Source organism: Falco cherrug, chromosome 6 (assembly GCF_023634085.1).
Source record: "Falco cherrug isolate bFalChe1 chromosome 6, bFalChe1.pri, whole genome shotgun sequence".
Taxonomy (NCBI): Eukaryota; Metazoa; Chordata; class Aves; order Falconiformes; family Falconidae; genus Falco; species Falco cherrug.
This window is the reverse complement of record NC_073702.1, coordinates 36,849,977-36,873,632: the sequence shown is the minus strand read 5'-3', so window position 1 is coordinate 36,873,632 and position 23,656 is coordinate 36,849,977. Positions and strand designations below refer to the sequence as shown.

Genomic DNA, 23,656 nt, shown 5'->3' with positions numbered 1-23,656 from the left:
AAGCTTGAAATATCACCAGGCTTCGAGAAGGGGCCAAGGTCTGCGCTCCATCCCAGGGCATGTCCTGGCCATGCCTGGGAACTGCTGCACTGGGGACATGGTGTTGTTGAAGGAAGTTTTGCTTTACCTGCAGAAAGCCTGGGCCGGGTCCTTGGTGTCTGCATCTCTTGTCGGGCATGCGGCAGCATGTGATAACGTTTGGCTTCGTTCACTAGATCCCGGCAAGCCTCTGAAGACTTTATCAACTCCTCATTGTCAACAACATTTAGCAGATAGCTGGGATGGATGAAGGGGAGGCGCACCACTGCCAGCAACTCTGCAGCGTACTGTGAGAGAGGGAAAAATAATAACACACTGCAGCCTTCGTGCCAGAGTTCAGCTGCTCAGCATCTCCACCTCCTTCCCTGCAAACTGTCTCCTGTCACCCAACCTGGAAAGACACTTGTCATGGATGCTGCATACAAGCCCTGCCTAGTGACTGGGTGGGACAGAGACACTGCAGCACCTCGTGCTCCCCAACCCAGGCTGCTTTTGGACCCAGAAGACTGAAAATAATCTTCAAAAGGTGGCAACTCTTGTTATATAGCAGTGTGTGGAGGGATTTTTGAAATAAAAGCTCAGTCTGAACTCAGTCTGAACATAACCATGAACATAACACGGAGTAAACTTTTGCATTTTCTGAATTAACCTTGAAATGTGAGCGTAGTTGCTGCACTGTAAAAAAAACCAACCCAAAACAACTCTTTTCTGGCACTATAAATGTGAATTGAAAGCTGGTAAATAGGGTGGATTTCAACAACTGATATGGAAGAGACTGAATAATATCAGCCAATTTGCTAAAAAATCTTTTAATTAGTAAGGTTTATTTGGTGGAGAAACAAATTGCGTAGTTCTAGATTTTGGGGAAGTCAGACTCCAGAGGGTGCTATACAAATACTGACAGTAAGTTTCATCTTCTAAATAAATACATTAAACCTTGGAGGGCAAAGGACACCTGAGCAAATGAAGCTGTCTGTCACTGAACACAGCTTAAAGGAGAACAAAACCCCAAGAGAGAAAACTGCAATCGAAAAACCAAGAGTCCATCCCCAGATTATTCTTTTTATATATAATTGGTTATATCCCAACACAGCACAAGAGTACAGTGAAAAGCAGAATAACAGGAAAATGTGGTTCTCGAGAAGCAATGCACACAAACAAGAAGCAAACTAAGGGTGCGCAGCAAGAAAAGATAATTATCTGTTGTAATAAATATTCATATAGCAGCAGCATCCAAAGATCCCAACTGGGATTGAGGCCAGAATGCAAATAAATATCCCTGAGGTCCATGTGACTGGTCCTGAGAAACGCTGGGCACCAGCAGCATCTGCTGGCCTGCAGATGCCTCTGGTCTTCCAGAAGCTGCTTGGCTCTCACTTTCTATTTCAGCAGCATGCCTGTCCCTGCAGCGTGAGAGCCAAGTCACAGCAGGAGCAGGGATGGGAATGGGGCACGGACAGAGTGAGATGGGAGGGCAGGGATGTGGCCTGGGACAGCTAATGGGCTGGCCAGGCAGGGAAGGACGCAATGACACCCAGGACTGCTTCCAGGACTGCCCCTTTCACCACCCAAATTGAAGAAGTAGGCTTCATTTAGGAGGAAAACTGAGGATTTCTCCTCCCAACAGCAATTCCCACTGCTCTCCTGCAGGAGAGCCACGTCAGCCTGGTGCAAGCTCAGTCAAAGCAAGGAGGTAACAAGGGGGCTGAGCCCCACATGTGCCTGCGGGACCATGGCAGCAGGGAGCCCGACTCCCAGCCCCTTGCTCACCAGCCCGCTTCGACACCTGGGTCGAAAATTTTAGGTACAGCCTGAAGAGTTGAGGCCTGTCCACTCTGCAGTTGTTTGGGGATCAAAAAGTTGTTTGGGTGACACAAAAGGGATGGAAAAGTGACAGTGCTTGTCTTCTGAAAAAACCCTAACCATATGAACCGCGAATTCATGGCTTTTCACTGTTAGCTCTGGTGTGGCACAGGGCCGAGTAGGGCTTGAAATCACTTCATCAGCCTCCAAACCAGACAAGAAGAAACTCCTCTCTTTCCCCTTGCTGAAATCCACTTCCAAGGCGCTCTCTAGGAGGTAAAACGGCTGCTCCCCTCCCCTGGAGTCACAAATGTCAGGCACTTGGCTGCAGATATCGTAATGTCATTAAATGGTACCTTGTAGGAGAGGGAGCAGTGGACATATGGCAGTGGGTGGTAAAGCTCTGATTTCAGGAAGCGCTTTTTTTTAAGAAGGTTGGGGGCGTTTAACCTTACATGAGAGCCAAGACGAAACGTGGCATTAGGACATGGGAATAATGTGGATAGTGGGTATACTGGGTACGAGCCAGACAACCCCCACGGGGGAGGTTAATCCCCACTACAGGCTGCTCAGGAAGCAGTATGAGTCGCTAAAGGGCAGTTTAAATAAAGTTGTAAAATATATGGTGTATAGTGGAGCCAGCACCTTCCGTCTGTGTGGTGGGACATGCCAGAACTGCCCCTGATGCTCCCAAGGCAGGTCTGTGCTGGAAGCAGCTGCAACACAAAGCAATGCGAAACACAGGTGCTAACAGTTGTGCCACTAAATTAGGATATGGGGTTTGACAGGCACCACGATGTCCCGAAGCTGAGTGTGAATCAACATTGGGAAGAGAGCTCCCCTCCGGCAGTGACAGAAGATTCCCATGGGCCCAGCAGAACGACTGCCTGCATGTCCCACCTTCCCCAGAATAAATGGGGCAGCACCGCTGGCTAAGCACGGTGAGCTCTCCCTCTCGCCCACCTTGCTTTAATTAGATAAGTGAGAAAATGTGATTATGTTTCTCTCTTGGATTCCCCCTCCCTCTTTTGTCTGAGCTCGTGGCTTATTTTGAAGGGGAATAATAATTAGAACACGTTGCTCCCTTTCATCAGCTTGAAAGTTAATATCGTGTATCAAAACCGATGTCACTTCTCACTCTTCTTCTTCCCTTTGCTCAAACAGCTAGAAAAAGCCGGCTGTGTGTGTATGTGTGTGTGTGCACGACCGCACGCAGTCGCGACTCGGGCTCATCACTGATAGCATTAAGGGTACATATAATCGCAGTGTTTTTCACCAAGCGATTTGAAGAGGACGTACCATCGCATCTCTAGAAGACAGGAGAGGCTTTTATGAACCAACGGCTTTTCGCACCATCTCTTTTAAGCACTATAGTCAAGGGTGAATTTCATTTAGCCTCACTGATTTAAGAATATTCAAGTGATTTAGGCAATCAGCAGCCTTATTCTTTTGGATTCTCTCTTACGAAGGCTTCCTAGTGCCGTTAGCTATGATTGTACTAAATATCCTGTTACTATTATACTTTTCATTTAGACTGAAATAAGCACTGTAAAGCATTTCAACCTCCTCACCATTTGTTATTTGCTCTCCATTCTCTGTCGTCTTTCCGTTGTTCCTCATACAGCCATGAAATAGCTACTGCACCTATTGATGTTACCAGCTTTTATTAAAACAGAAGAATACCTGCACAAGGCACATTGCCAAGTTCAGCAGACAACAACCTCGGGTCCCTGGAGTTGTAGTTTGTGCCTGTAACCCTGGGGATGTTTTCTTCTCGCTACTTGGCTGCAGGCGCTGGCTGGACAAGTAGAAATACTTCTTAGGTCTTTGCTAGGAATCACTTACGACTACTCTACAATCTGCATCACATGCCAGGGTGAAGCAGAGAATATTAATGCCCCTTCTGGCCTAGAATTAGGAGTTAACAACTCATAAACATGGAACACCATGCCTCAGCTCCTTGAAAAGGGACATCGTTATGCAAAAATCTAACAAATTTATTGTTTAAAGTGCTAGAGAACTTTTTGAACACTGTCAGGATTGGTTTTTCAGGTGACATGAGCCTCAGTAGAGCTCCCGTTGGATGCTGGATGAAGGGAGCTGCTTGGGTTTTGCACCAGCAAAGGTTCTAGTCCATGAACTCCTTGCTGAGTGGTGATGCTGCCGGCTACCCCCATGGCACCATGCACAGCCAGGGTGATTCTGCAGGAGCCAGGGCACCGCTACCACATTAGCAAAGGCTTCTTGGACAGTCACTGTGGACACAGCACAGCAGCAACTTTTGAGAGATGCTATCTGGCCTGCTTCAAGACACTGAAAGCAATCACAAGTGCGTTTTGTAAAAACAGGAAAAGAAAAATCTTAGGAGATCTTATCTTTCCTTAATTACCTAAACATCTCAGGGGAGAGATTCAGCTCATGATTTGGACACCTAAATAGGTACATACAAGCAAGTATTTACTTGTCAGTTAGACATGTGTAAACTCATGTTATAATTACTAGAGATTTAGTCAACACACTTAGCACAGTCCTCACAGCAATCTGAGCTGAGAGGATGTATCACACACCAGGGGAGACAGAGTATCAGTGTCCCCTTCTGGCCTAAAACTGTGAGCCATCAGCTCCTGGGAAAGGGAGTGTGTTCCTCAGACCATGTCCCATTGAGATGTCTACAACTAGACATCAACCCAGACTGGAGGGTGATTAATTCTCCCATCTGGTGGGAATTTTCACCCCTATTTGCCCTGGGTGCTGTGCTCAGAAGGTCATAATCGTGCTAAGAGGAAGCCTAAATGTTATCATTGTGTCAGCGTTAACTCAGAGGGATATATGATCAGCACGATCCACTATACCTTGAAGCTGACTCTTTCAAGCCTTTCCCTAGTAATCTGTTCATCTGTGTTAACTCCCATCTCAGTAGGCAGGCCAGAGCTCGAGCAAACTAGATTACAAAACAGCTGAATGCGTTTTTATTTTTGTTCCTGGTTGGTAGTTTGAGTGAGGACATTTACTTTGCTAAACTTTTCGTGGCATTTCTTCTCCTACTAATTATATCAGTGTTATGAACGCTTCCTTGCAAGTGGGCTTTGTTCTGGTATCTCCTAAGTCTCAGTTACAAAACTCTCTTCAGTATCACATTAAAAACAATCTTTTTATTTTCAGTTCTCAAATCCAGTAAAATCCTCACAGGTATTCACCAAAAGGACTATCAGAGTGCTCCTGCATAGACTTGGGCTACAACAGCATACAGTTAGTTTTAAAAGGAAATACGTTTACTGCTACAGAGTCAAATTTCCTGCTTCTTAAGTGCTACACTGGAAAGCTCTGAAGATTTTTAACATTTTTGAAGTAATGCCCAGAGAGGTTAAAATAATATTTCCCTTATGCCTTATAACTCATCTGTCGCTCTAGCTTACTGTTCCTACAAAGGACCCTTTGTGCTATCCGCCTAAAGAAACAGGCTTCAGCTAGAAATACAAATACAGAAGTTCAATTACCCACGTTATGACAGGGTTTTGCTGCAACAAACTGCCGTTTCAGCTCTTTTTGCATAATTCCAATAGCGTTTTTAAAAACGTTATGAAGTAAGAATATATCTGATTCATCTGAGAGCTACGAAGGAGATTTATATTGTCTCATGTAAACTTGCCCCTTGTCTTGCACTGGCCTAATCCCAGAGCTGTAGCAAGGACCACCTCAGACAGCAGAAGCCAGCAGGGACAGATCCAAAGCAGAATCAGTTCCCCACTGCATAAAACTCCTTCAAATGAGAAGAGGGCACTCCATTAAAACCCGCCACCCAAACCCTCTAAACCAGCAGCTTCTAGCCTTTGATGCCTACCTGGTGGCCAGGTTATGAACCTCCCAGTGGGCTGTGCCGATCGTGATGGCTGGGGATATGGCGTGGTGGCCACATAAGAAGGCACACCAGAGTGGTGACAGGAGCAGTCTCTTCCTGCAACCACCTCCAGCCCAGCCCAGGCTTCCCCAGCAGGTTACCCAACCTGATACTCAAAATATTGCCGGCTCCAAGTTTACAAAATGCAAGCCCAGCAGGGAACTGGCTGGTTTGGGGAAGCCAAAGCTGCTGGTGCCCTGCTTTGCCATTCTCAGAAATAAGCCTTTTTGGGCTAGATTTTCACCGCCCTGCCCTGCTACTCGGTAATGAGGGTACTTGCTTTGAGACATCTAACCCCTGAGTATTATGAGACACGCTGTGTTTCCAGTAACCTCCTGCACATTTCTACACCCAAGGTCATATCCAAACCCAACCTAATCTCTCTGGTGCACTTGGTATATTTATTAATTACCCATATTGACTTCTTGGAATTGCAATGGTGCCTTTAGATTAAACAAAAAGGCTTGGTAGCATGTCAGCTGACAGCCTCATAATATCATGAGATAAACATGTGGCAGAAAATCTGATTCACAGGCACTGGGTTCAGCTGGTGGCTCGGTGGCAGGATGCCACGTGCATAAATCTCATGCCTAGCAAGAAGAAAGGAGCAGCCCCTCTGTCTTGCTGAAATAAGGCTTCAATGTGACATGTTTATGGCAGCACAGCTGACTAAACACTGTAATGTCATCAGCGCCGGGTAAAATGAGCTGCTGTCCTCTTCTCTGAACTGTTTGCAAAGCAGCACACGGGAAGGTATTTCTAGCAGTAATATGACGAGGTTTTTAAATATGCAGGAAGATAAATCATTGGTCCATCATACTTGGAGATTACCTGATACTAAGGCTTAAAAAACCTTCACTCTTACCATGCAATCTCTAGCTTGCTGACTAAACTCTTATCAAATAAAACTCTCTAAGTTCCCCCAAAGGTTGCTGCAGAGGGGAGTGGCCTTTCTTTTGTTTATGGGCAGTCACCTATTCAAACACAGGTATGCACGCAGATGCACCACAAAAGCACACTGCCAACAACAAAATGGCTGAAGCTTCTAAGACACTTCATAGAACCAAGTAAACTCCTGATACATCCCTCCCAACAACACACTGACACACGAATCCACATGCAATAATTCTCTGAAATGCTTCTTGCCTATGGTATAGAACAATTTTGTTACTTGAGGTTGGCCCTGAGTGCTGGGGCCATGTGCAGCACAAGGCAATGCAACTGAGCATGTGTGAGGAGCTGCTTGCTGACCTGTGTCTTTGTAAGGTTGTTTCAGCAGAGAAATATTTTGTAAAAAATAGGAAAATGTGTTGGAAAAGCCACAAATGAAGAGACTAAGAGGACTGGGAGACAAGAGAACTCCTCAAACCAATTTAAACTTCAGAGAAATAATTCAGTAGATTTTCAGTCAAGGGTATCCCTTTAAAAAAAAACTAAAATTTTTGTAGGGGGAGAATTTAAGGAACGGAACTGCTAATGTCACCTGTGTCTACTTTTTTTTTTTTTGTTGTTATATTTAATGCATTTTTTTCCTCCACTATATAGCTAAGGGCATGTTCCTGCACTGAATCTGTTCCTGCTGCTGCCTTTTCTTCTCCCTCTATAAGCCTATACAGTCTCTAAGTGTGTCTGCAAAAGCTTCATTTAAATCTGAGCTCTTTGAGCAGCCCGTCCCTGGGAAATCACAGGGGTTACCACTCATCCCTTGCATTTTTCACTTTCAGAGAAATTGGAGCTTCTTGCACTTTCATTATGGCATCTTTTTGAATTTGTCTGCTCTTCCCACAAATGGATTTCAAAGCATCAGGGTAGTGTGGGCTTTTCAAAGAAGCCAAACTGAACTGTAATAGACTGTTAGTGCCTAATTCACTTAGGCTCCCTTGGAAGCTTCCTTTTCATACTTACTCCAACCCTGCTTTCCTGAAGCTTAATGCCCTTAAGTACATTGATTGATCAATTAATTTCCTATTATGATGAATTCAAGTAATTTGTACATGCTGGTATTGGGTATCAGCTTCTGAATATATCACTACCCTCCTGTCACTGCAGAGCAAAGTTGGGATTGTGATTGTTCCCTGTCAGATTCTCCATTTTCTTGCAGCGAGTTACTCTTCTGCATAACTTTGGAGACTTTTTAAAACATACCTGAGAAATTATGCCGCCATCTCAACAGCCTAACTGTAGACCAGGGATCTTTCATCTGCTCTCTCACGGTTACCAACACCTTCTCCTCTGTAGGATCCTGCCTCAGAACTCCCATTCTCTGTCACTTCCAAAATATAGCTCATGGGCATTTGTAGCATTTTTGACATAAATCGTCTTCTCCTTCCCTCCATCACCTTTTCCTGCCCTCACTGACAGATACAGGGCTTTCAGGTGGGCTTTGTGTTTGCTTAGACTAATTTGCTATGTCTCAAATTCATCCCAGTGGTCCCTACTATTGTTACACCCCTTGCATCCTTCACGGTAACTCCTCTCCTTGGGGCTTCACACACTTGTAGACCTTTATCCCCCTTTAGTTGTCATTAGGTCAAGTCATGCATATTCACATCTTTTAATCTTTTTTTTTTTTTTTCCCTCACATCAGTTCCTTCAGTCTTTTAGTCATTTCTGTTGCTCTTCTCTAAATTATCTCCAATTTGTCTACGCATCTTTGGTTCTCAGGCACCACGAAGATGCTGTTTAGACAAATTTGCCTCTGAGGACACAAGTGCATAGGCGGCTTGTTAATCCCTTTATGGTACAGACATTTCATTTTGCTGCTGGACACCACGATTTTAAACAGGGTTTGAAAAAATGGCACATGATTATATTATGTCCTTGCAGAGCGCTACAGAAAATGACTGCCATTCAGCTGAGCCTCTTGTCTGTCACTCCTCGCTGCAGTACCAGCCTCTCTTCCAGCAGTACTTCAGGCAACTTGTTAAAATGTTTGTCCTCTCCTCACTTTTCATCCCTCCTCAGGGCGAGAGGGAAGCTTCATGCAACTGGGAGTCTTGTTTTCCCAGGCTTTCTGTTATTAATAAATGTGTTACTATGTTTTTTAAATCAGAGAAAGCAGATACAACTTTGGACTTGGAGCAGAAGGTGGGAAAGTTTCCAATGAGCTTTGGTACGTCTGTGCTCTGAGCAGGCAGCAATGCTGCACATCCAGCACATTCACATCTTCCCCACCCCGCGCTGACGCTGGGCATGACTGCATCTCTGCAGTCGTTAGTGACTAACTCTGGCTGTCGTTAGCACCAGTGGGCAATACAGCTCCTTATCCACCGAATCCTCCCAACAGCCCACGTGGGAGGCATCACTTCCCTCCAGCTTATAGTGTAAGAAATGGGGGCAAAAGGGTGAAACAACCTACCCAAGGCCGTGCAGAGAGCTGGGGGATGAGCTCAAGTGGAGACTGCTTGAGGCCCGGTAGAAATCTTTGCTTGTTCAGACAGCTCAGACCGTGCTTGTTTCCAGAGAGTAAAGCCTCCATTATACAATGTATTTTTTGCATGAGTTCGCCGGAGTTGTAATAAACTTATCAAGGGGATAACTGTTAGGATAAACGCTACAATCTTGTCCATCAGTCAGGAAGAGAAATAAGTAGAAAAACACAGTAGATTCAGCTCTTCCAGATATGTCAGTCGGCTGCAGGCTTTCCACTCAGTGACAAGTAATCAAGAGGGCTCCTACAAGCAGCACGCTGTGTCCGCTGGTACAGGAAATTACCTACCTCATCCAGATCTCACATCACAGGCTGCTTCTTTGGTTACACCAATTTTACGTGACCGCACTACCAGCAGCACTAAAATTGCTTCATAAACTTTACCGTATGAGCTGGTGCACTGCTCCAATACGCTGGATACAGTTATTTACCAAATCCTAGCTTAACATATGTCATTTTCTGAACTGCCTCTTTGTCTTATGTAGATGGATCAGTAACCTTTAAAGCACTGTTATTCTCTCTTTGTAACAAGGCTCGGGTGCTGTCTTTTGTAATGCCACAGATGACTTTTATAAGTACCGTAAGACTTTGTATGAGCATAATTTCCAAAATTAAAAGTCAGTCAGAGCGCAGCTTTTCAGCTTGCCTTGCAAGCAAATCCTAGTTCCTTCCCTGCCACTGACCTCCAGCCTGGTGGGGAGAGAATTGATAAAAGCAGAAACAATTAGATACCTGAAGCAGAGCTTTTAGCAAGGCAGAGAAGAGCAGGAAGATAGCAAACTCAATGCCCTTCCAGGAGAATGGGAGGCTCCATTAAAAGTCTCCTTCCCAGAGGCTGGCCAGCAGGGGAGGCAGTGATGGATAAGTTGTAAGAGTGCGGCACAAGGAGCTGTGGGTGTGGGGAACACAAGTGGTGAGACTTACTGTCCCCAGGCGTAAGCTTGCACTCTAGAGTAACACAAAGCCATTAAAAGCCCAAGGAGTTTTGGAGGGCTGCAACTGCTCTGGGGGCAGGGGGTGCAGATTTAGAAGGCTCCTTCTCCAAGCTCCTCTGTGGGGATGTCTCTGCTGAGCGAGCCCCTGCCAGGCTTTGCCAGGGAGGATGGACATGCAGGTGAGACAAGGAGCACAGACCTTTCCCTGTTTCTGGCAGACATCCACCTTTGGAAGCTTGGAAGAAGCTGCCAAAGACATATTTTAATCACCTGCCATTGGAGTTACTGAAAATAAAAACTTGATGATAGAGCCTAGCCTGTCAGGCAAAAGGAGATGGGGAGAGGGGAGATACAAAGCAAATGCAGGGCCTGGATTTCTAGGGTTTAAAATTTAACTGCCAGGACTGACTTTGGGAGAGAGAAATAAAACCAGGCCAGTTACCTGAGGAATGCAGTAGAGCAGGAGTGATGCTTTGGGGCTGTTGCAGTACATGGCTAAAACCTATCCAGCAACTGTCCCAACTGCTCCCACCGGCTGGGTGCAGAAGCAACAATTCTGTTTCTGCACTGGTGTCCTCCATGTGCTGGTTGCCCACCCCAAAGAGTCTAAAGGGAGCTGAGTGAATCCATCTCACCAAACTGTTAATAAAGTCAAAATATCCATGCACAGCTCCTGCAACAAGGTCCACCCCGTGTTTGGTATTGCCATGGTTGTCCAGTTCTGCAAAGCTTTGAGCAGCCTGTGCATCTCACAGGAGCTTGGGCCGTTCCTGGCACGGTGGGCCTTGCCACAGAACAAGCACAAATTTTCACTCATCATCTTTATCAGAAATAAGATTATTTAGGCCTATCTTCCCTCCTATCCACCATCAGAGCTATTTGTTCCTGAGCTCTAAAAATGAAGAAGTCATTATTGTAAAGATGGTACTTTTCATGGTATGTATGAGTTCTGACTTACAGAAAATAAGTACCTATTTAACTAAGAGCTTTATAATAGATCAAGCAGTGCACAGAGTACAAAAAAAGTGAGAGCCACAATCCAAAGTAACTAGTTTAGTGGTAGGATTGGGCATGAAAATAGTTATCTGCTTGGTATCTTTAATATTAATTTATTCAAGACCCTCATCTCTGGATAAACACAAATTAAAAATTTAAAGCCCTTGTAAAGCAATGCACGAAACTAAAGCATCACAGAGAAATTTTGAGAAGCAAATAAAACTGCCATTGTAAACTACAAAGGCACTGCAGAACCAGGACAGAGGGGAAGGAAACTTGGAAAAAAAACCAACCTAAAAAAGCAACCCAACTGCAACATGAAAGGAAGAGAGGAGATGGCAGTGGTGGCAGCAGCAAGAAGGGGCACGAAAAGCCATCACTATAAAAAATAAGTTCATAACATTACCGCAGCAGGTGCAGAAGGAAATATTTAAATCAGCAATTTTGAAAACGTAACTTGAACCGCCTGGTGGGTGACACTTTCTGTTTGTACCATGCAAATGGGCTCCTGCCGCAGGGCTCCTGTACCTGGCCCTTGGGAATAATCCCCAAGGTTGCATTAGGTTCAGAGCTGAGAGCTGCACAGCGTTGACTGCTGTCATCAAACTGTAAGCAAGTAGTGAAATAGTCTGTAAAACAGTGTGCTTTTCAAGGCCAGCAAGAGCCAAAAAGGCACCCATTTCAATAAGTCAATGATATTCTGTAAATGTTCTGTGCAATAATAATATTGGGCAATACTAAATGGCATCTCTGGCACATGGAGGAGGTGGTCAGAGATTGCGGCAGGTCCCCACCACAGGACTGCACTGCTGAGCTACATCACCTGCTCACACAGGGCAGGACAAGTTTGGACAAAGGCCCTGGGGGCTGCAGGCTGCTGGCAGGGGCAGCACAGGCAGCCAGGCTTGGCCTGGCATGGAGTACCCCACTGTCCTTAATGTCCCTACCCTCATCCAGCTGCCCGGTGAGGTTGGGAATTGCTATTCCTCCCACTTTCCAGGTGAGGGGTGGAGGTGCATCTGCTCCTGATCACATGCAAAGATGCATTTAATACCCCATTGTATGTTTAGATGCTTGAATTCCCATTTAAATCAAGAAGGTACAGCCTTTCCTGATGTGAGACAGCATCAACAATGTGTGGCCAAGTGCTTCCCTGAGTCCCAGTCTGGTCCATAAGCAACTGGGCTGTCCTTAAACCAACCAAAACTGTGACTGGGGATCAACAGAAGTTGGTCTTGCCAGGATAGACCAGAAGCTTTGGCCTCCAAAGTAGGGGAATGGGAGAAAACAACGTCCCCCTTCTGGGCTTTGTTGGCAGAACTGGCCTCCAAAAGGAGAGGTTTTGGGTTTAGACCACCACAATTCACTGCCCACAAAAGCTGACTTGCAAGAGCCGCACTGAAGGCAAGTGGCATGCTTTTAACTATCACCAGGGATGTCTTCTGGTCCCAAGCACAATCATCAGCCTCCTAACAATCATTTCTTCTAGCTTTTATCTGGAGACAGTGCTGGGCAAAGTAACACACTCAGTTTCTTCAGTCAAGAACAGACTGCATAGCTCAGATAGTTGAGGAAAGGCTAACTCTAATAAATATAGAATACACAAGGGGTTATCTAAGCAGCCAGTAAAGATACGGAATCTTTTTTTTAATGTACTGAAGTTATACTCATTCAGTATGTGGCATCAAAAGAAATACAGATTTTCTGACAGTTTTTTATTTCCCACTATTAATAAAATGCATCCCTTTCTTAAAGCAGCATCTCACACAACTCTAATCCTTCCGAATTTATCTCTGACCGGCTTGCAGGCAACAACTCGAGGCCCTAGCTTTGCACCATGCATGTCACAAACAAGTTTTTGATTCTAAATAATCAGATATGGGGATCAGATTTTGAAATTACATACATTTTGTGCATAGCCTGCATTCCCTTTCTCTTTTTTTATCTGAACTGCCCATCCCATCTCCTACGCACCCTCATGTTTAAAATTGCATGGGGATGGTTTCTATTTTAATAGAGGCATTCATGGTAATGGAGCGGAGTGAGGCTTGCTGAGATTATTTTTACCTGAGCTCTGATCGCAGCGTCCTTCTTAATCCACTTTATCACTGTTTCATACACCAGCTCCTCCGCTTTGGTGTTCAGGCTGTCATTGGACATGTAGGAAATGAAGTCGTCTTTTGAGATATTAAGGATCTCTTCTTGGTTTGCCACCTCTGGGAAAATTTGCAGGGCATACGCTTTGGCCATGTTGTACAGTTCAGTGCACTGCATGGCTTCAGCCATGGCTAATATTCCTAAGCAGTTGCTAGCAGTCAGCTGTTTTTCTAAAAGGAGAAAAAACCCCAAAAAACAAAGCAAGTGAGAATTATTAAAAGCAAGATTCACGTTTTTACCGGAAGAATGGAAAATATAAGTGCCACGGACGTATCTCCAACCCTAATTAATTTCAGGGAGTTAATTAGAAGCAGCACCCTGGGTTACTTCAGGACTGAGGTTTAAAGTACAAAAATCAAAGTCTGTCTAACAACTGAGATGAGAATGGGGTGAGAAATGCACTTTCTGAGTCTGCTTTTCATGTAAGCCTTCACTAGGCATTGGGGAAACCTCCTGACATAATAGTAGTATCTGGGGCTTCCCAAGGGACAGGAATCCAGCCAGGAGACTTCTGCTATTTCTACCACCTATGATGTTGCTTTAAAAAACAGCAAAGATGTAAACGCCAGTGCAGACACTTAAGAATAAATGCAAACAGCACTAAGGACATTTCTGAGGATGCTGTAGTCGCGTTATGGTAATTTTTGCCCTGTTCAGCTACGAAGCTACTTCAAATAAAAAGAAATCCTCTCCCCCTCTTTTTTTTTTTTTCTTTTTTTTTCAAAGGAACTTTGTTGCTGCTGAATGTGATGACATCCCTTATGCAAAACACCGATTATACTAATGCCTTCTGTTAAATGTTGTGTTGTGCGTTTCAAAGAAAATCATGCACAGAGGAGACAGCATTATCTCCTACCCAGCAAACAGAAGTAACGGCACAGTGTGTAGCTTTGCGTTAAAAGTGTGCTACACCATACATTTGACCGTACTTTTTTCCTTTTCAGCTATTATGAAGAAAAACCCACCAATTTCAGACATTTCTAAGGGGAATTCTCAGATTCTTATCAGCTTTTGTTAACCAAACCACTACTAATAGGCAAAATATATTCTTTTAAGATAAAGGGCCAAGATAAAAACAAGAGAGAGACAGACTGCAATAGATCACAAAAGCATCAGTACCAGTGGCAGGCTTCTGCGCTGTCAGAGGAGAAGTATATCACATTTGGGCACTGTCATATCCTCGTGCACTATTTCAGAGCCCTGGACAGGAATGTGTGATGGACCCACATCTCTTCAAACAAAACTCCCATCAGATTGCCTCAGCTGGAAATGCCAGGGAAAGCTACACCCAGCTTCTGCCTTCATCAGATTTAAAACCTGCACACTATCTATATATAGCTTTTATTAAAATAGGATTATGTCCTCTTTTTTCTTTTAACCTGGTTTGAGATTAGGAGTTTTTATGTTTGGTTTTTTTTGGTGTGGTTTTTTTTTTCTTTTTTCTTTTCTGTAATTCCTCTTATTTTCTTTTACAGATCAAGCAATCTTGAAACCAGGTTATCTCATTTTGCATCAGTTGGTTGTACTGACTCCAAGAAGCCCATTTCCTTAACCAGACTGGAGCAGCAGCACTGTTTGCTATCAGCAGGCTGCAAACTGATAGCTGTGAAACATAAACTTCCCAAAATTTCTTATTTTCAAAAAAAAAAACCCAAACCCAAACAAACTCAAAACCTCTTCCAGGTTCCTTGGTTCTCTCTGTTGGCATAGTTTCATGTATACATACAGCTGGGGGTAAAATAATAATCTAACAGAGCCCAAAACTCTCACCACCACTTGGCAAACTCTCAAGTCAAAGATGAATCTGATACAGCTTCACCTTACTCTCACAGGGTTTATAATAAAGGTAATAATCAAGTTTGACTCATTAAGCAACCGTTTACTAGCACATGATGGAAAAGACTTGCAAGAATGACTCTTCACCTTCAAGGGACTGGGTCTGCCTCTATCAGGAGAGATTCCCTTACCATCCACAGCTAAGCCTGTGGCGTAGGGCAGAAAAAGCACTGGTCATGACTGGTTTCCTCCAATCTGGACTGGGTTTTCTACCTCTAACAATGCTGGCTGACTGATGTAGCCTGTTACACCAGTTTCCAAACAGCTCCGTGTTGTTCCTTTGACCTTCACTCCCTCTTCCCCGAGAAACCGCTCAGTGGCAGACCCAAATGACGTTATCCCTGTCTGATTCAGCAAGTAAGGCCATTTAGGGAGAAGTCCCAGGGAGATGCAGACTAGGGTATGTCCAGGAGGCTGGTGACACACTTCATTGCACTTCATCCCTTCTGATGTGATGAGCACCACAGCAAGGTGAGCACTGTGATGTCCTTTTAAGATGAGGGCTGGCATGTGAACTAGAGGCATTCATTGCAGGTGAGCAAGACAGGCTGGGGCAACAGCTACAGAAGGTACAGAAAATCTATCCTGTGAACAGAAAAAACCCACCCTTCATTTTTCATCTTTGACTCAAAATCTGGGGGCAAGATTGACCTCTCGACTCCAGCCGTCTATGCTGCAACTGAGCAATCACATCCGAATTCCTGTACACTCATAAACAATTCCAAGAAGCAATCTTGTAATATTTTGGATAACGACTTCAGGATGAGCAGAATCATGCCCTACCAATGCCTGTTACTCTTCACTGACTATAAAGGGAGCCTACATGACTACGTATATGCTGTATAATATATGCTATAGGATATAGCCCATCCCAAGTGACTGCAATCCAGGGGCACTTCTGGATGCCAAAATGACAAAGACTGCTAAGGACCAGTTCTGCTCCATCTGTTCCTGAGCCATTTTCCTTTGAATGCTGACATGTTTACAATAATTGCTGGTTTTGCCAGAGTGACACTGGGCTTGTAACAACACATTTTGTGGAGTCTCACCTTGAGTTCATTCCAAACATGACTGCTGCCTGTGAAGCTATTCCCAATGCTCAGGACAGTTTGTAACAGAATTATGGGTGGACTTTAAGGACATCAGATGTAATCTAGCAGGTTCTCAATGGTTTCAGCCAGAGCTGGAAAGCATATTTTTTTCTATGTATGTCACAATATTGCAGATCAGCAGCCGATATTCTCTACTTGTGTTAGAGGTAATTTTGCAGTGGGATCCTGTGCTGAGTCATCATGAAATAACAGCCAGGCAGACTGCTAAGATTGCATTTCTGGGAGCGGGACAACTTGAGATAAAGTTAAGAGATAGAGGGTACACAGGAAGGATTACTCAGTGAGATTGTGGTAACAGTGTGATGGAAGCTCAGCGGTGGATGTAAGCCCTCTCTGTGTGCACTAAGTACTGTATTTTCACTTAGATATGCTTTCTACATGATGACTTGGTTATCACTAAAATTAGCATAAAATGTGCATTTCCTCATGATACTCTCTGTACATTTTGATGGGGCTCTTATTCCTCAGGTACTCCTACTAGTGTCAAAAGCATGTGAAGATAGGAGATAGGTGGAAGACTTCTGGATATACATGCATCATCCGAAAGATTTCACTTTCCCTGTGACAATGTTCCTCATTTCTCCTATCTCCAGATATAGTTGATACCTCAGTTTCTCCAGTGCTTGGCAGTGTGGTTCTCCAGCTGGCTCAAAGTTCATTACCTTGAACAAAAAATTACCCATAATACTTTCTCTCAAATTCATAAGGACCATAAAGGCCTCTTCTTTCCTCAGATGCTTATGCCTGTTCATGTAGGTCTCATCACTGGTACACCGTCCAGTTTTTCTCATAGCTCCCTCTTGTACTCTTTGGAAACTTTGTCTTTGTGTCCTTTGCCCAGGAGACTAAGAAAATTCAGAGCTCCAGCTCTTTCCTATTCTGCTCCATGAATCTAAGAGGTTCCACCAACTTCTTTAGACTTAAGGAAGAACATTTTTTATTTTATCAGCAGCAGGCTGAAGTACAAGCTCAGAATTTGTTCACTCCTGTGATGAGGGTGCCTGCATCATGGGTCCAAACCATGATACAAGTGAATCACCTGAAATCCAATTTAAGACATCACTGTGATGATAGTATAAAACAAACATGAAAAAAAAAAGAAAAAAAGAAAAAACCCCTTGTCTTCAGCCATATGAAGGAGGAATGGAGGAAATACCTATGATGTCCTGACCAGTTTGCAAACATTTGCCCAGTTATCATATGGTGCCTGCATGAACTTGTCAGCATCATTGCATGTCAGCATAAAGCTGTTGTCATTTCTCATGGTCTAGACAAAAGCAGAGGAGACAGCATGTGGAGGAGAGAGAGAATGTGGCTATAATTAGCCTGGTGAAGCTGGTTAAGAAATCTTCTGTTGAAATGAAAGAATTTTCCTCACACATTTTGCAGCATCTTTCCACCAGAAAATGCAAGTAGATTTTGGGGTGGTTCTGCCCAACACTGCTGAGAGGCCCAGGATACAGACACAAGGGCTGCCTGGACATCAACCAGTTAGGACCCGGTTGGAGCTCCACAGCTAAAAAAGGATGTCCTGACTTTCCTCTGAGATGGTGCTGTGCTATGCTGAACAGACCTATTAATTTGGAGCTTTTACTTCTTTGGGCGTCTCTGGACTTCCCTCTACTTCTCTCACTAATTAGACGTGGCCACTGATGGGAAAGAATCACTCATTATACTGGTGAATCCTCCAGAAATGCTGGAAAAATCCCTGATTTTTACCATATTTTTACTTTGTGGGGAGTAGCAGGGGCTGCGATAAAAAGAAAAATACACAGCTACAGAGAAGACAAAATGCCTTTCCCTAAACTTTTTAGACAGCAAATGCTCTACTATCTCTGTATAGCAATCCAGTCACAGCTATAAATAAAAATAAGCAATTACACTCCATGAATTCTCCAAATGAGACTCCCCATATATCACTGAACTTATAACCAACTCTACTATTTCATACCATAACATGGTTCACTGAATTCAAATATTAACTATCGGAAAAGAGAAATCTCACATTGATTTAGGGAAACAAATGTATTTTGGTTTTGTGGCTGAATCTTTAGAGATAGCACAAATTAAACAGATCTCCTGCTCCTGGAAAGGTTGCAAGATCTAATCACGTTTAAAAGGTGGTGAAGGGAAGCTGGGGGAAAGGAATGCTGGAGATAGAGCCCTCATTCAAGTTGCACAGCCAACACGTGGGACTGCAAAGCATAAATTTCATTTCACCATTACCCATCTATCTGTGAACAGACTTTTAAACAAATGACTTATAAAAAGTCGGGAAGAAGAGAATGCAGTACCATAGGTTCTTTACTTATGCCTGCATTGCACCAGCCTAGTCAAGCCACTCGTCTTGCCAGCAGCCCAGCTTAGCAATGAAGATTAACACAGTAGTAAACTAGAATAATTTGAGGTTGGTGGTTTTTGTTGTTGTTTTTTCGTTGTTTTTTTTTTTTTTTTACTGAATGCAACTCTTCTTAAACTCACATCTTCCACATTCTGCAATTGTAGATGTCAATTTTAAATGTGAAATGCCCAAGAAGAACCTACAGTTCATTTGGGTTCCAGAGTGAATGACAACTCTCATACCAAGCTAGGAGTCAAGGGAGCCCAAGAAGAAACTAGATGTCAAAAAAAAGATATTTGGAACTTGGACATGGGAAGTAAGTCATATTAGATCAAGCTCACATTTTCTGTATTAATAAAATTGCGTTAAAAATTGTAATTTATTACTGTCTTATTAATTGATATTATAGCCATGTTAGTGAAGGAGTGGCATGTGATACAGGCAGGAATTTGAACCAACATGTGTTTCAGTTCAGCTCCAGTTCTGGCTTCTCTTCTGCCATGACAGAAGTGGGGCTGGTTGGCTCCAGTTCAGACCAGTAAAGCTTAGTTAACTGAGCCATAAACCTTGCACTGTTTTGAAATAGTCTGTGCTGAAAAACATATAGAAAATGAAAGGAGCAGGATGACATGGTGCTGTGGGCAAGAAGAACAAGCTTCTCATGGCCATGAGAGAATGGGCAGAGGCACTGGTGACGATGTTGCTCTGTACACCCTCGCTGGAGCAAACACGCTCCTGCAGCCAGGGCACACTACTTACTGCGGTGGGCACAGCAACCTTTCACTCCCACCCACCTTTGCAATGACACATAGACATTAGACCATAGCTCCACAAATAACAAACCCTGTGAAAATTCAACCTGGAGTAGTTCAACCAGATCTTGTTTGCACCAACATTGGACATGTGAAGGATTTTCTCACAGATGCAAGAAAACTGCAGATTCTGACTCCTCTGTGGGAGTCCACCTCCAACTCTTCCAGTGCTTGACCAAGCTGGCCTGGTGTAGCACCCAACATTTTCTGTCATGGTTATAACCAACCTGTGTGTTACAGCCTGGTATCTGTGCAGAGATCAGCCTCTGGGAAACAAAATGTCATCTTAATACCAAGTATGAAACTAGGCCCAACAAAATCGCCTATCCAAGATGTGAAAGCAGCTGCCACTCAAACAACAGGCTACACTTATCTACGTAATTTTCCACTGGCCACCGTGTCAGTGTTTTAAATTCAAATCTCAACCCAAATAAATAATGCTTTTTTATTATATTTAGTCTTGGGTTTCTTAATTATATTTTAGGAGTTGTTAGAAGAAAGGCTTACAAACCTTAAAACCTCACTAGATGGAGTGATTCTTACCTAGAAATGAAACGCAGACTTTACAGAAAGTATGAAACTGGAACTTGCTGGCAGCTTCCAGTAGGGTTTTTGCATTGGCTGAATCTATGATCAAAGAACCTGTATAAACAAACTCCAGGAGTAACTCCAGGACATCCGCAGTGAGGTTGGACATGGCCAGTTCCAGCTTCTCCCCACTTCTGCTACTGTCTCGTGGTGACCTGGTAACAGCAGACAATTCAATTACGGACATTACACCATACCCATTTTGTTGGCATTCATTGATTAGTGAGGGCTAGAAAATCGCTTTGCACCTCATTATATTTCTCCATTATTTTTGTTTACGGAACTGAAGAATATGAATTTTAAAATAACTCAACTTAAAAACTTTAACTGGATCTGAAAGAGAAGAGTCTTCAAGCAAGTCTTACGAAAATTCTGTTTATTGCTACACTGCATTTTCATGCAAAAACAGTTGCGAAAGGAAAGGAAAGGAAAGGAAAGGAAAGGAAAGGAAAGGAAAGGAAAGGAAAGGAAAGGAAAGGAAAGGAAAGGAAAGGAAAGGAAAGGAAAGGAAAGGAAAGGAAAGGAAAGGAAAGGAAAGGAAAGGAAAGGAAAGGAAAGGAAAGGAAAGGGAAAGAAAAATGAATGAGCCAATATTAATGAAAATGAGTAATGGGATTAGCTTTCAAAGGGAAACAATACATTTTAACATCTTGGTTAACATCTTATCTTCTGTGCATAATATAACTGTTAAGGAAAAGTCACTCTCCAATTTCAAGAGAAAAGGTCATCTACTTTTTCAGGAATCTAGCACTGGAATAATTTTAAATGTCATGTGCATTTAAGGATACATTTAAAGACCTTTTCATAAAAAATAACAATAATAAATATTAATTTCTGTTTAGCATGAATTTCTCTGTATTTTATACTAAAGTATAGATATGACAGATATGATAGGCATATACAGATGGTCATATAAAATATACATACATATATGCTTATTCTAAAAATCTATTGTTCCCTTTTAGGCACTAAAAAAAGGAAGCCCTTCATGGCAATTGCTTTGAAAACTGAATACAAGACAAGCTAGACAGACAAAATGGTTAGAGCAGAGAAGGGAGAGGGGGGAAAACAACAACCAGCTCTGCCACAGGAAGCCAGCAGCCATCCTCTAGGAGTTTCATGACTGTGGCCTACGGTTTTTCCTGCATGAAGTGCTGAACAATTTGGGGATCAGAGTATTTCCTGCATTTGAAGTGTGGATTAGTGCTTGTGAAATTATTGGACAAAAAGAAAATTATACTGAATTAAAGTAAGGGCCCAGTTCTTAATGCATGGTTGGCTGATGTGTCTGCAACACTAAAGACAGGTTACACCTGAAAGACAAAAGTGATGATAAATTTGGTAACATCAAGGAGGGGAGGGGAAATCTGTGGGAGTAAGAAAATAAACTCTTTTAATGGTTAGGACCATCCAACACCTTCTCAAAGAAACATGAACTTCTCCTAGTCACTGGACAGTCAACGTCTGCTTCCTCCAATTCTGCTGGAGTACTTGCAAAAGCCATTGCATGATTGACACAAAACGGGCATACAATGCTGCGTGACTTACACGGACTGGCCAAAGCATCACTATCCACAGGCAATGCCAGCTTTAAGCATGAGCAAGAGCACTACCAACCTCTTGGATTCACAAAGCTGCCTAGAAAGGTGATGGTCAGACCTCTACTACCATAACGGAGGAAAAACAGCAACACACAAGGTTCAGTTTTCTTCCCTCATGCCTCTCCCCCCACCCCCCTCCTCCGCCCCCAATAACTCCTAAAATCATTTGGGGAAGTGCTTACAATTTGCAGTCGATGCTTTGTCACTGGTCTTCCATTGGCTAGCCTTATTCAAGTCAAGAACACACCTTTAATTCATACAAATTTTTGCAGGATCAAAGCCTGAAAGAGGTTTCATTTTTCTACTGGAAGTATTTAGATGGTGTCCATTACCACAGTGGAGGAGCAGCTAGCAGTCCTTCATTTCATAGGCTTCTCTAAGGTAGTAAACAATGGTTACTCCCATTCACAAAAGGAAACCAAGGCACAAGGAGACAAACGCACTACTAAACCCCATTTTTAAATCTAAATATTAGCTTAGCCCTTTGCATGGGAATACAGGTGGGATAGATCCTATTCCACAAGCAGATGAGTAAGAATGTGCTACCCCTACATGCACAGATGTGTACACTACCCTGAGTCCTTATGCTTTATCACACCACAATATTCTTTCTGAACTCTTGCATATGGATTCAATTTTGCACTCAAGGCAGTGAACACACTCAGGTGTCAAAGCAGTAGAGCTGCCATTTCCTAGATCTTCAAGAGGATGTCAGAAGATGTGTTGTTTTGGTTTTTTTTCCTCCTCACACTCACATACCAATAACATGCCTCACATCTGATTTATCTCTAGTCGTGGTCACATCCAGTGCTGCACCCTGGGCTATCAAAATGCCTCTTGGTACTGATGTAATTCTTGCTGAATTGTTTCCAGAAGTGGTTTGTACCTGACAGCTAATTCATATTCACGGGGCTGGTTAATAACGACATTGCCTAGAATTTAAGTGAGGTTCGGAGGTACCCAGCAAGCGACAGAATCAGGCTCTTTGCACCATGGGAAGCTCCACCGTAAGCAATTATTTATTTAATGCCACTAATTGCACTGTGCTGGCCATGGCTGCGAGAATGACTACGTGTGACCCACTGGGAATTGCACGCTCTCACCCAGTGCAGAGACCAGGAGGCACAAAGGAAAGGGATGACGTGACACCAATGTCAGCATAGACACATACCCATGTTAGCAACAACTGCAAGCTGCTATTTTTCAGAATAATTAAGTAATAATCTCCTTAACTTTGTAATACACCAAGCAATAAACTGCTGCTGCAATTGATTAAACGCCAAAGAAAAGCTAAGGTGTTTAATCAATCACTAGAGCCACTTACGGCAAGTATAACACAAAGCTACAGAGATTATTGATATTACACAATGAGCCAGAAATGGGAAAGAAAATTATCCTTATTCCTTTCTCTGTGATACCCTGAATGTATTGTGCTGTTTCCCTTGTGCTTTCTAAGCAGCGAGTGCTTTGGCTCCACGTTTAGCTGGATCAAACACTGAGCGCAGGCTTGGTTCAGCCTGCACAGGGAAATCACAGCTACTCTGGTTTCCACGCTGGGGATCTGGCTTGGTATGGGCTGAAGGATGGACCGGGAATTGGTTGAAGCAGGTCCTAATGGATCAAACACGAATGTTTGAAGGAAGAGATGAAAATAATGTGGGGAAACAGACTGATGTGACTGAAGTGGGAAATTCCATACATTTCTTTTTGAAACGATGTCAGTGAATCAGATTGTGTCATCCGCCTCCAAGCCTGACTGAAGCTTTCTGTGTTCCTTGTTTTCACATGTATTAGAATACCAATATGCTCTGTGCAGTTATACTTCACTGATTTGGGATGCAGCCTTCTCTCAGCTACTCTAAAGGAACTGCAATGAAGTGGCTAAAGCCGTATTACAAGAATAGAATTTAGTCCTATAAATGCACATGCAGTGGATTGGGAAAAATCTGTACAAATGTATACAGCTGTGCCCCAAATAGCTCATCCTGTATCACATCAGGAGGAGTTTTGTCAGCAGCATTGGTAGATGCAAACATTTAGAAAAGTCTGCTACCAGAAAAACACTGACTTGCCTTAGCTGGGAAAAGACACAGCTCTACCTGCATAAT

General features: G+C 43.3%; 1 protein-coding gene across 2 annotated transcripts in view; it reads right to left on the bottom strand.

The window, feature by feature from the left end:
• The window catches only part of KLHL29 (kelch like family member 29), a 405,487-nt gene that overhangs the window by 40,840 nt on the left and 340,991 nt on the right, over positions 1-23,656 (bottom strand). For both annotated transcript variants that reach the window (XM_055714310.1, XM_055714311.1), the window contains exons 7-9: positions 19,903-20,102; positions 13,169-13,428; positions 128-326 (exon numbers count right to left, since the gene is read on the bottom strand). In XM_055714310.1, coding sequence (XP_055570285.1) covers positions 128-326; positions 13,169-13,428; positions 19,903-20,102 — 659 coding nt within the window. The remainder of the gene's footprint in view (positions 1-127; positions 327-13,168; positions 13,429-19,902; positions 20,103-23,656) is intronic.